Source organism: Elgaria multicarinata, chromosome 17 (assembly GCF_023053635.1).
Source record: "Elgaria multicarinata webbii isolate HBS135686 ecotype San Diego chromosome 17, rElgMul1.1.pri, whole genome shotgun sequence".
In the NCBI taxonomy this organism is placed as follows: domain Eukaryota; kingdom Metazoa; phylum Chordata; class Lepidosauria; order Squamata; family Anguidae; genus Elgaria; species Elgaria multicarinata.
In genome coordinates this window covers 11698928-11711849 of record NC_086187.1, presented here as the reverse complement: position 1 = coordinate 11711849, position 12922 = coordinate 11698928, and the positions used below count along the sequence as shown (strand labels likewise).

General features: G+C 46.9%; 2 protein-coding genes across 10 annotated transcripts in view; one reads left to right on the top strand and one right to left on the bottom strand.

Moving 5' to 3' along the window:
• Positions 1–758, bottom strand: part of GLYR1 (glyoxylate reductase 1 homolog) — a 59561-nt gene extending 58803 nt beyond the window's left edge. For 2 of the 7 annotated variants that reach the window (XM_063143354.1, XM_063143358.1), the window contains exon 1: positions 548–661. In XM_063143354.1, coding sequence (XP_062999424.1) covers positions 548–600 — 53 coding nt within the window. In that variant the 5' untranslated portion in view covers positions 601–661. Of the gene's footprint in view, positions 1–547 lie in introns of all 7 variants that reach the window. The other 5 variants (XM_063143356.1, XM_063143359.1, XM_063143355.1 and 2 more) reach the window with 3 other exon arrangements.
• Positions 759–1105: 347 nt separating this feature from the next.
• The window catches only part of UBN1 (ubinuclein 1), a 34037-nt gene continuing 22220 nt past the window's right edge, over positions 1106–12922 (top strand). Inside the window, exons 1-7 of one of the 3 annotated variants that reach the window (XM_063142935.1) lie at positions 1106–1249; positions 5888–6064; positions 6365–6674; positions 7826–7912; positions 9980–10075; positions 11793–11927; positions 12341–12444. In XM_063142935.1, coding sequence (XP_062999005.1) covers positions 6426–6674; positions 7826–7912; positions 9980–10075; positions 11793–11927; positions 12341–12444 — 671 coding nt within the window. In that variant the 5' untranslated portion in view covers positions 1106–1249; positions 5888–6064; positions 6365–6425. Of the gene's footprint in view, positions 1250–5887; positions 6675–7825; positions 7913–9979; positions 10076–11792; positions 11928–12340; positions 12445–12922 lie in introns of all 3 variants that reach the window. The other 2 variants (XM_063142934.1, XM_063142936.1) reach the window with 2 other exon arrangements.

Here is a 12922-nt window from a genome sequence, read left to right as displayed (position 1 = left end):
CTTCTTCTTTTTTTAAAGAGGCTATTATAGGTCCCTATTGTGGCTAAAACCAGGAGATGCGGCTTGCACACTTCCTTAGCAGCCCCCATAACTCATGTATTGGTGTGTGTGTGTGTGTGTGTGCATGTGCGTGTTTTCTCTCTCCCTCTTTCTACCTCCCCCCCAATTCTATCTCCTCCCCCCCCCAAGCCCCAATAGCTCACCTTCTTGCCCAAGCAAACACCGCACGCAGAGAACACCACAGGCCGCAGCACTGCTAAACAAGCCACCACCCCACCTCCTCCCCACGTTGTCCACCTAAAACAAGATCCTCGTTCCTCCCACAGGGCGCGTCCGGGGGGGGGGGGAGAGGGGGGGACGAGGCTCCTCGGCAAGCCCTCCCTATCCACTGCCTGAGGGCTTATCAGGCCCAGGCCAAAGCCGCCCCCCGCCCTCAGGCCAGCTTCGACACCCACCCTTTCCCCACCCTCAGCGTTGAGGGAGGGGGCGCCGTCGACGACGCCCTTCCCCGCGGCCTCGGGCCTTCTCCGCTCTCCCTCGCACTCACCACACCAAGTCTCCGAGCCGCAGGTTCACAGGAACAGCCGCCGCCGCCGCCATCTTCCCAACCCAGCCGGCACCGTCGCTGCTGCTGCTGCTGCTGCTGCTGCCGCCTCCGCCACACCCCTCCTCACACTCCTCCTCCTCCTCCTCCTCCTTCACCACCACTATGGACGTCGACGGCGGCTCTTCCTCCTCAGCCGCACAGACTCCCGGGCCGCGGCCTCACGCACCACCCACTCCTCCGCTCCCCCCGCCACCTTCTTCCCTTCCCTCAGCAGCACAGGGTAGATTGGAGAAGAGATGGTGGGGGGGGGGGGGGAAGGAACGACAGGAGCGGCTCAGCGTACTCGCCGATAGGCCGGCCCTCCTCACGTGACAGGGGCCGCTACGTCGGCGTGACCCCTCTCCAAGCCTTTTTGTCGGAGCGAGGGGAGGGGGGGGAGAAAGCGGGGCGCGTGAAGGTTCCGTTGGCGTCACGTGACGCGGGCCTAGGCCGCAGCCGGGGTCGATTTACTTCCTTCCCTCTGTTTTTTTCCTCTCTCTATCTCTCTCTCTCTCCCCTTGCACGTGACGGGGGAAGCTGAGAGGGGGGAATTGGATCCGGCGGCGGCGGCGGCGCTTGTTGGCGGTATTAATAGCTGGGGCAAAGAAGAGCGTGTTTTGAGGCGAGCCCGAGGCCGCGCTAGCCGAAGGGATGAAGAGGCCGGTGAGCGTTATTGGGGTAGAGGGCGGGAGAAGGGACAAACCTCCCCAGGCGCCCTGAAGCGCCTCCCTCGTAACCAGGGGCAACGGGGCCTTCCTCGGCGCCTCGCCGGCTAGGAACCATCACAGGCCCAAGGCTGGGCTTGCCTTTCTGCCCTTCATAACGGGCCGGGAAAACGGGCGTGGGGGTGGAGGGAGGCTTCTGCTCAGGCCTTGGACGGGCAGCCCTGAATTTCAGCGTGCGCTTCTTTGTGGCTCGGTGCGCGGGCTGGATGCGGCTGTGCCTGAAGGCTGAGGAGAAAAAGAGGGGGAAGGGGAGTGTTCCTGCAGCCTCTTCACAACAGCCTTTCTGATGTGTTGGACTACATCTCCCAGCATCCTCAGCCCTCCTGATGGGTTGTAGTCCAACCCATCAGGGGGGCACCAGGTTGGGGAAGGCTGAATTAGAGGGGGGAATAGAGGCAGTAAGGTTGTATACACCAGTTGCTGGGGAACATGGGTGGAGGGGTGCTGTTGCACCGTGTCCTGCTTCTGGGTCCCTGGTCCACAGTGTGACCGGAGTGCTGGACCAGATGAACCCTCAGCCTGATCCAACAGGGCCCTTCTTATGTTTTTATGTTGTGGGTGGTGGGGGAGGCTAACCAATGACTACTAGTCACATTGGTTAAATGGAGCCTCCAGCTGCAGTAGTGGTGTACCTCCCGATGCTAAATGGAACCTCCACCTGCAGTAGTGGTGTACCTCCCGATGCTAAATGGAGCCTCCAGCTGCAGTAGTGGTGTACCTCCCGATGCTAAATGGAACCTCCAGCTGCAGTAGTGGTGTACCTCCCGATGCTAAATGGAACCTCCAGCTGCAGTAGTGGTGTACCTCCCGATGCTAAATGGAACCTCCAGCTGCAGTAGTGGTGTACCTCCCGATGCTAAATGGAACCTCCAGCTGCAGTAGTGGTGTACCTCCCGATGCTAAATGGAACCTCCAGCTGCAGTAGTGGTGTACCTCCCGATGCTAAATGGAACCTCCAGCTGCAGTAGTGGTGTACCTCCCGATGCTAAATGGAACCTCCAGCTGCAGTAGTGGTGTACCTCCCGATGCTAAATGGAACCTCCAGCTGCAGTAGTAGTGTACTTCCCGATGCTAAGATGTTGTAGAACAGACCTCCCCGATCTGGTGCTTTCCAGATGTGTTGGGGACTGAAACTCCCACGTAATTCCCAACCATCATGGCCATGAGCAACCATCTGGAGGGCACCAGGTTGTGGGAGGGCTGTTGTGGAGAGATGAAAGGAATGCGGGCAGGTGTGTGTGTGTGTGTCTGTGGGTTGTCATTGCCTTTCCTGGAGGCCATCCTGGAGTTATCTGGTTGGCTGCTGTCCAACATGGTGTGTTGAACCTCTTTCAGCTTGAGGGCTGAATTCAGTTTCTGAGAAGCTGGAGGGGGGAGCACTGGTGGGTGGGGCTAAAGGCCAAAGGGGTGTGGCCCAAATTACAAAAAACAAACACACAAATTGTAGTTTAAAGCTCTTATTGCCAGCAACAAAAACTTAGTAGTAGAATGGGGAGAAACAGCACAAAAACTGAGGAACTACTGAATAATCCTTGGTTGGGAAAGTGGGCTAGGGTCTTCTTGGGACCTCAGGTGGCTGGATTGTGCCCTGGAAGTTCCCCATCTCTGTGTTAAGTAGAACTTGGTCTGATGGTTTGTCCAGGCGGTTCTTCTTTCAGGTTTATGGGTTTCTTTTAGGCAGGAGGGCACAATGGAAGTTCTGTACCCAGGGTCCCGAGTGCGGGGGAAAGCAACCAGAGCACTTGATGGCACTGTGGGAAACAATGCTGATCCTTGTGCTGATCCAGCAAGGCAATCGATATATTCCGTACTACTTAGTGCTTACATGACTGGTGCTTCTTGAGCGTTCAAAGCACATCACGTGTGCTACTCCAGGAATCTTTCTAAGCGTATAATGTGAGTCACCGCTTTTATCTCTATATTGCAGGCAGGGCTGAGGCTTGAAGCGTGCCTTGGCCTAAGGCCACCTTGTGAATTTAGCACTGCACCAGGGACATCCCAGCTCCCTCTCTTTCAACCAGTACACCACAGCACGTTTTCTACCTTCTTCTTTGAGCGCGGGTTCTCAAGCAATGTCATAGCAAACCTTGCTGAAACCAAGGGGGAAATAGTTAAATGCCAGAAAGATGTGAAGTAAGAATGACCTGCTGTTGTCATGGGGACCAGAAGCATGCAATCCATTAATTCTCTGGAAACTGAAATGAGACTGAATAAAGCAGGAGAATGCTGACTCTGAGGTGCCAGTGCTGTCAGATCACACAGAGTTAATTCCGATTTCATGCAGTTGCACTGATTGGAAATAGGATAGGATTTGTTTTGACATTCAGATTCCTGACCCAGTCAAAACAGAGTATAGTAGTTGTAGTTTTAATTATATAGCACCATCTATGGGCATGCCATTTATTTATTAAGTTTCTATAACACCCAATAACCAAAGGTTTCTGTGCAGTTCACAAAAATTAAAAGCTAAAAAGATTTAAAATACAGGTTTTAAATAGCAGAGCTAAAAGACTAAAATGCTAAAGATTTGTCAAGTCCCACTCAAAGGTTCTTGCAATCTATAAACCAACGAAAGAGAAAAAAAGGGGAAAGAGAAATTGAAGCACACATAAATGAGAAGAATGTGCAATTATTTCAATTATATATGAATGGTCAGGTAATGCGTAGTAGATTTTGGTAGCAGAGTGGTACCCAGTTTGAGGCAGTGGGAGATCAAGAGAAGAGAGAATTTCAGTATTTAGAGTGAAATGATCACACTGATGAGGTGCTTGGCTGTTCCTGAGGGGGGAGAGAGAAAGTGATTTGCCAGCGGGCTGAATATGGTGGGCAAAGGAGAAAGAGGAGTCAAAGAAAAAGCCAAAGCTTCATTATGTGGTCAGTGGACGAGGAGAGGAGAGCTTGGGCATGTTGAGATTGAAACAATGGTGAAGCATTCAAGAAGAAATATCAGGGAGGCACTTAGAAATGTGAAATTGGGCAAAGGGAGAAAATTCTGGGATAGAATAGTAGAGTTGGGTGTAATCAGTATGTAGGTGGTACTGAAAACCAAGGGGTTTGAGGAGTACATGCTATCACTTGGGGATGAAAGAGGAATATAGGAAGCTGCCTTATACAGAGCCAGACCACTGGTTGATCTTCCTCAGCGCTATCTATGCTGGCTGGCAGCAGCTCCCCAAGGTTTCAAAAAGGGGTCTCCAGTAATTCCAAATAAGGCCACGGAAGAAATTTGCAAGCCAATCATGCACTCTACCACTGAGTTATAAGCCTAGCAGAGGTCAAAGAACAGCCCAAGGTCACCCGATAAACTTCATAATTGAGCAGGAACTTGAACCCAGCTCTCTCAAGTCTAATAGCGTCTGTTACTTGTCCCTCAGAGGTTTATTGTTTTGCAGCAGCTACTCTCCGAGGAATTAACTCACACAGATTTACACCCCCAGCCATGTTGTTTGTGTGCCTCTCCCTTGGTGTGCCTTGGGAAACAAAACGATATGTGACTGCTCTGTTGTAAACACAATGTTTCAGCGGCAAGGCTCCATTTGCAGATATTTTTATCTGGGCAGTTTCTCATCCGAGCTGTTACCATTCATCTCTCATGTCAACAGTATTTGAAGGATTTTCAGTTTGCAAGTTTTCTCCCAAGAATAGAACATCTCAATACTTTGCATAATAATTTTGCTCATCATCTATTAGCATGAGCTGCTATTCAAGAGCTAAAATTAAAACGTTTCATCAAGCAATTCAGTATATCACATTCTGGTCACAGAATGTATGTTGGCCATTGTGTGTCACATACTGAGTCTGCTAATCACTGCTAAAGGTAGGAATTGCCTTGCTGGGTCCCAGACAAAAGCTCATGTACCTCAGTGCTCTCATTTCCAAAGCTGGTACTCAAGAAGGGTATGATAGCGACAGTAGTCCATTGATGTTTGGCCCCAGCCACTGGTAAGGACTGGAATAGTTTCTCTGAAAACAGAGCTTCCATTCCTGACTCTTAAAGGAATAATACATAGTATGCATGCTCTCTATCAGTCGAACTCAGGTTGGAAAATCTTTTCAACCCAAGGACCATATTCCATTGCAGCCAACCTTCCAAGGACTGCTTGCCAGTAGTAGACAAGGCCAAAGCTGAAGTGGGGAGGCCACCCCACTCTCACACACACACCCTCCATACAGCACTTTGGCTTCCATTGGTACCAGTAGGTGGCTGTATGCATGCCTAATTGCAGTACAAAAGAGTGGGCTGTGGATCCCATCCAGTCTGCAGACCAGAGTTTCCATACCCCTGGTTTAACTCCTTTCTGAAGTCATTTGTGCTGGTAATAGTCGCCGCGTCCCATCACTGTGAGTTCCATCACTGAGCATTGTGTGGGGAAAAGTATTTTATTGGGCATCCTGAGTTCTCTTCCAGTTATGATGTATAGTCACTACTTCGGTAGAACCTCCAGGCTCATTTGTATTTGAAAACAGGTATGATCCACAATCTGTGCTGCTATTGCAATAACTTGTGTATGTGGTGATGGGGAGTTACTGAGCTGTTTCGTTTTGTTGGCTGGAGCTTTCTGGTTTTCTGTTTTAGGTAGAGAGATAGAGAAACACCTTTGGAAGGAAGTTCCGGGAACACTGCCTGCATGCCTTGGAACTGGATTAATTTGGGTCTGAACAGTAGCAGACTTGTATTTGGGTCCAGCAGAAAGCCAGAACAAATGTGTTTGCATCATGCCATCCCCCAACGTGGGAAATGCTCTAATGCAAGGTGAGATAGCCCAGACTGACCTTTATGGCCAAAGTCACGTTGGAACTGATTCTGTAAAAGTTGCTCTGCTCAGAAAGTTCTTTCTTCTGCGTTTTCTGCTTGAAGCAAAGTCGGACTGCGTAAAGGCCGTAACTTTAAGGGCCACAAGTTAACCCATAAAGTTGCTGCTATGGGATGATAAACCAGAGATCTTTGGTTTTTGTTTTTCCAAACCCAGCAGCTGTGTATCGATTTCTGCGTTTTGACATCTGGTTTTGTGTGTGTACTAATGGTGATGCCCCCATATATATGCCTGTGTAGCCTTTGGCCTAGACTGATGGAAATCATGCCATGAGAGCATCTACGACGTAAGCGTATAGCCATGACGGAACCCCACAGGGTACAGCTCACCTCTCTGTCAGGCCCACTGAGTACCACTTTACTGAAAAAACCTCGCCGGGAGGACGTCACAGGAGCAGAGCACCCCCAGGAATCTGAACCTGCTGCTGCCGCGGTTCGCATTGCCCTCACCCTTTTTGAGCCAGATCACAAGCGCTGCCCAGAATTCTTTTACCCAGAACTGCTGAAGAATACACGTGGGAAAGGGAAAAGCAGTTCCATAGGCGAAAAGGTATGTGGGTTTCTTTCCTTTTTCTTTTCTAATGTGCATTCTTCAGCTATCCATAACAAAGCTCTTGAGATCTGACTTCCTTCTGTCATTGGAGAGAAGGGAACTGTGGCAGGACATTGTTGAAGAACACCTAGTATTAGTATTTGAGCTGTGAATGGAGTCAGAGACTGTTGGCCTCTGCATCTGTGTGTAGTGCTAAAGAATACCCAAAGGTTTGCTTACAATGCCAGTTACTACTAGTTTCACATAACATACATAAACTAAACCTGATCCATGAATCAAAATAATGACTTGGGCCTGCTCTTGAGCTTCAAGGCAGTACGCCTATATGCACCAGTTGCTGGGGAACATGGGTGGTCGGTTGCTGTTGTACCCATGTCCCGCTTGTGGGTTCCTCGTCGACAGCTGTTTGGCCCCTGTGTGAACAGAGTGCTGGACTAGATGGACCTTTGGTCTGATCCAGCAGGGCTCTTCTTACATGCTTAAGTGCAAAAGATTAAAAACAAGGGGGAGGGAAATAGAGGGAGATCAATGTTTGCGGGCTGGACTTTCCCCCCTTGCTGATGTTCTTTCCTAGTTGGGGGAGAGGGTGAAACCTCCCAGAAGTCTATGGTCCTCTGGCCTGTGACTGGGGCCAGGGTGCCTTTCCTTCTTGCCTTTGCACCACAGAGCAATTCACACTAGTTGAGGAGTTCTTTCAGGAAGAGGGATCAAGCATGCCTCAACTGATGGCTTCCCTCTGCTGTCATAGTGTGTGTGTGTGACCACCCAGCAACCCTTGGTTGCTTTTTCTTTTTACATGCATCAAGCTTTTTACTAGAGTCTGCATGATATCCCTCAAGAAGAGAACAGCAACGAACAAGGTGCCCAGCATTGGAGGGGCCTAGCCCATAGCCAGATGACCAACACAAGTGAGCCAAGCCATGCCCTATAAGGAAAGACAAACTGCCTGAATTCATACTCGAGTACAAAGAGAGTAAATTCCTTTGGCCCTTCATAGTGGCAAGGGATGAAATCAAGCGCATAAAGCAATTACCAACTCACAGAAGCCTCTCTCCTGGCTGATGGCGTCTCCAGAAGTAGCTTCTTCATGAAATAGTGTAGCAAGCCTCCATTTTGTCATTCTTCACTTTTTCCCCCTTTTTCTACAGAAAAAAGACCTTGCTGATCCCTTCAATGATGACGAAAAGGAGAGGCACAAAGCAGAGGCGCTTGCTAGGAAATTTGAAGAGAAATACGTATGCTTCTCTATTATGACTGCTCACCAGTCAAAGTCTTAATTTTAATCTTCATAGAAATGCTGTCAAAACCTGAAATGCGTTTAACACCAGGGTTTCCTCATATTAGGACTGTATGCGCAACCTAGCACTATATTAGTAATTAGTAGTTGTAAGGAGACTACGCATGGGGAGTCATATGTATAGCACCAGTGTGTAGGGAATGTTCTTGTTTACGTTTTTTATCCCACTCCTCCATTTAAAGACCTCAGGGCAGAACATGGTTCTCCTCCACCCATTTTGCCTTCATAACTACCCTATTAGGTTGGCTAAGCTTAGAGATAATAACTAGCCCGAGGTCACCTTGTGCATTTTATGGCTGAATGGGGATATCAGAAAAAGAGGCTACTAGCTCTGGTGCTAAGAAATGTCAAAAGAAATTTCTTTATTTTTATCCGAAATTTAAAAATGTTCAAAACATCTTTCGATCAAACTTGTACAATACTCAACGTTTTGGATCCGGAGATTCTTCGTCAGGAGCTGTACAATGAAATAAATTGCCTTTTGAAGTAATTATAAATTTAAAACCTAGATATTTTTTACAAAACCGCAGTCGTGCGTTCTGTTTCCATCAGCAGTCAGAATGGAAACAGAATGAACACGACTGCAGTTTTGTAAAAAAATATCTAGAAGGTTTTAAATTTATAATTACATCAAAAGGCAATTTATCTCGTTGTACAGCTCCTGACGAAGGATCTCCGGATCCGAAACATTGAGCGTTGTACAAGTTTGATTGAAAGTTGTTTTGAACATTTTTAAATTTTTATATTTCGGATAAAAATGGAGAAATTTCTTTTGACATTTCTTAGCACCAGAGCTAGTAGCCTCTTTTTCTTATAGCCTTTTCGTAGTGCTTTTCTCCTCTTTTTCCTCAACTGAATGGGGATATCAGCCAGCATCTCCCAAGTTCTAGTCCAGCACTCTTCATTGCTATATCATATTGGCATTCTAGTGCTTTATACACAATCAATGGCCATGGGTGTTGTAACGCTTCTAGTTCTGGAAGGCTTTTTGAAGGGCAGAGTAAAAATATTTAAATAAGTAAACCTGTCCAGACTGCATGCTTCAAATTATCGCTGGTGGTACTCCAAAGGGATTAATTTTATTGCAGTGTATCAGATGAAGATAATATCATAGCCTTTATCTTCTACGGACACGACCAAGGAAGATGAAATCATCAACAGTACTACTCCTTTCCCACCAGTAATATCTGGTTGTCTCTAAAGGGGTTTGTTTTGGTTGATGATGGTAAATTACAACTATTTCTAAAATCTTACCCTAAATGTTTTTCACACATGTTACCTTGCAGTCCTTACAATGACTTTGCAGGGAAGTTTTAGTATTAGTATTATCTTCCTTGCATTATGAGGCTGAAAAAGCCATTTGTCTCAGGCTCCCTAGTGAGTTCATGGCAGAGATGAAATTTAAATCTGGGATCTCCTCATTCCTAGTTCAGTCCTCTTGGCCACATGGTACCCTAGTTCATGTATTTCCCATATTTGTCTCGCTTTTCTTCCAAGTAATTCAGGCTTACGTAGATCTGTCTCCTTTTATCCTCCCATCTACTCAGTGATGTTGATTAGTGAGAGGGTGTCTTGCCCAAGGACAGCCAATGAGCTGCATGGCAGAGCAGGGATTTAACCTCAAGTCTTCGCAAGGCGAGTGCAGCACACTACACCATACTGGCTCTCCCACCAATGTATTGCTGGCCATCTCTGATTAGAGACTTTCTTGGTGGTAGGTAATGAAGAGAATACCTTGTCAATTTCATAGCTTAAGTTGTGAAACCGACAGTTTTATATCAGTGTCTCCAGCTCCGGAATGCACTTGAACTGTCCTGTAGGAAAATAGTCTGAAAAATGAAGATTTGTGTTGACGATGGTATCCTGAATTTCATTTCCAAGCATGTACATCAGTCCTTAGCACCAGAAGGAGATTCTGTGGGTGGTGGATTTAGCAATGGAGTATGTTATAGCTTGCTTCCTTGCTTTGCAGCAGTAATGTCTTAGCATGTCTCTCTCATTTCAGGGTGGAAAGAAGCGCAGGAAAGATCGTGTTCAAGATTTGATAGATATGGGATATGGATACGATGAATCCGATTCTTTCATTGATAATTCTGAAGCAGTGAGTAGTGCATGGAGGGCTCTAACTACTAACCATAAAGCTCCAGGCCAGGTGATGGAGTTCTCTGCCTCAGCAACTTTGGATGCTGGTAGGGACTAGAGACCTAGGCCACAGCTAGACCTAAGGTTTATCCTGGGTTCGCCCCTGCCTGAGCACTGGATCCCCTGTGTGTCACCTAGATGAACAGGTTTGACCTCTGGACGATCCAGGGATAAACCTTAGGTCTAGCTATGGCCCTAGTCTGGTGGCAGTGGCTCCAGGTTCCACAGCTATCTTGTTTCTCCAGGCTAGCAGCTGGCATTTGAGCTAGTTCCTTACCAGGCAATACTTGCCTAGATTGTCAGTGCCACACAGGCCCAAACAACTGCTTGTTTCCTGCCACAATCCAGAGCAGGCGTGAGCAGACCAGGCTTGTAAGATTTAGTTTTTTCCTGGAACTCCAGGGTCTGCAAACTGGACCCTGGTGCCAAACAGTGGCTGGAGAGATAGGCTGACACTTAGAATTAAGGAACAGGGTGTGTTTGGGCACATGTTCAAACCAGGGATTTGTTTTGAGCGCTAGAACTGAGCTCTCTATCCTTTCACTCACAATTCCACGCCCGGTTTTCCTCCAAGCTTTCTTCATTTCAGAATTTTGGGGAAGGGAGGGGGGGCAATTGTTTTATTGTTTCTGTTCTTGAACAATTAGCAGTAAGAACTCCATTCCTAATCTACAGCAAATCAGCCAGAGATCTACAAATAGATCCCCCTTTTGCCCAGACCTGGTCTAGAAGACACCCAGGCCTGCGTTAAGACAATCTGAATACATGCTTGAAGCTTTTTTCTTCATCTTCTTCCCATAATTAAGCTTCAACGTGAACTTGGACATAGTCACTGTATATAAAAACAGGCTTGGTGGTGGAAACTATTGCAGCCAAAATGAAAGGGGAGGGGAAAGGGAAAGTGCATATAGACTAAAGCATCTTTGTCAGAGAGAAGCTTATTAGAGGTGAGGGAGAGAAAGCACAGCTGTTGCAGATGTTTATTACTGCATAGTAGAATCATAGAATAGTAGAGTTGGAAGGGGCCTACAAGGCCACCAAGTCCAACCCCCTGCTCAGTGCAGGAATCCACCCTAAAGCATCCCTGACAGATGATTGTCCAGCTGCCTCTTGAAGGCCTCTAGTGTGAGAGATCCCACAACCTCCCTTGGTAACTGGTTCCATTGTCGTACTGCTCTAACAGTCGGGAAGTTTTTCCTGATGTCCAGCCGGAATCTGGCTTCCTGTAACTTGAGCCCATTATTCCGTGTGCTGCACTCTGGGAGAATCGAGAAGAGATCCTGGCCCTCCTCTGTGTGACAACCGTTGAAGTATTTGAAGAGTGCTCTCATGTCGCTCCTCAATCTTCTCTTCTCCAGGCTAAACATGCCCAGTTCTTTCAGTCTCTCTTCATAGGGCTTTGTTTCCAGACCCCTGATCATCCTGGTTGCCCTCCTCTGAACATGCTCCAGCTTGTCTGCATCCTTCTTGAAGTGTGGTGCCCAGAACTGGACGCAATACTCAAGATGAGGCCTAACCAGGGCTGAAAAGTAGTGTGCATGTAATAAGAATATGGTGTGTTTTTCTGAGTCGATTTGCTGGGGATGTGAGCATGTAGCTTTGTTGGGCTTCCACACTCCAGTTCCGGAAGAAGAGAGCAATGCAAGAATGCTGACAGATCTCTGTTTTGTTTCCAGTATGATGAGCTTGTTCCAGCATCTCTAACAACCAAGTACGGAGGCTTTTACATCAACTCTGGGACCCTACAGTTCCGCCAAGCTTCGGAATCTGAGGATGACTTCATCAAAGAGAAAAAGAAGAAATCTCCTAAGGTCTGGGATTAAGATACTCTGGATGCTTTTTCATTAATTAACCCATGATGGTTTATAGTGGCACTCCATGCGTGATTTCATTGGATTTGGAAAGTGATGGTGAATCCTTCTTTCATTCTCAGCATCCTGAGCCATGTCTCCAGACTTGTTTTTGAAAGTGTTTTTGCAGCCCTGTTTAATGGTGGGGTGATTGATCCTTAAATTATGAGACGCTTCGTAAATTCCCATGACAGAGAAATGAATGGCTTGTTAGCAAGAGTGGTATTGCGTGCCTGAACTGGACAATAACCTTCTTTGTGGATTTTAGACTGTACGCCTGCAGGCATCAACCTGTTTCTCTTTATGAAAGCATTTAGTATTGTCTAAGGTGATCTGCGAGAACCATAATTATAATGTAATCATTTAATTTCCAGAAACGGAAATTGAAAGAAGGAGGTGAGAAGATGAAGAAGAAGAAGAAAGATGATTCTTATGACAAAGAAAAGAAATCTAAAAAATCTAAGTTTCCCAAAACTGGGTAAGAATTTGCCATTTGTATTAAACGGGTTGTTGAAAGGGCAAACCCACTAAGTTCAGCCAGCAATTCCTCATGGTGGGTGGTATGAATCAAATCTCTGATCTCCATCCTTGATCTGTCTCCTGGGAGGGAGGGAGATTATGATTATAAACAATTTTGCATGTTCCCGAAATAAATGCTACGGATAATAATAGATGAGTTGGTGAGACATTCTTTAGCCTTGGAGCCAGTCCAGACCATCCATCAGTCAGCCCTCCTGACTTACACAAGGGACTCACTCACATGATCAGTACTGCGTCTAAAGTGGCAACTTACGGAACATCACAGCAGCTATTTATAATTTCTGCCATTTTAAAAATCACAAATTCCGTCTTTTTTTCCCCAAATGGCAGAAGTAGCCTCTGTGATCTTCTGTGATTTGCAACTTCAAATGTTAACTTTAAACACAAAAAATGGGAAACAGAAAACCTTCTGGAAC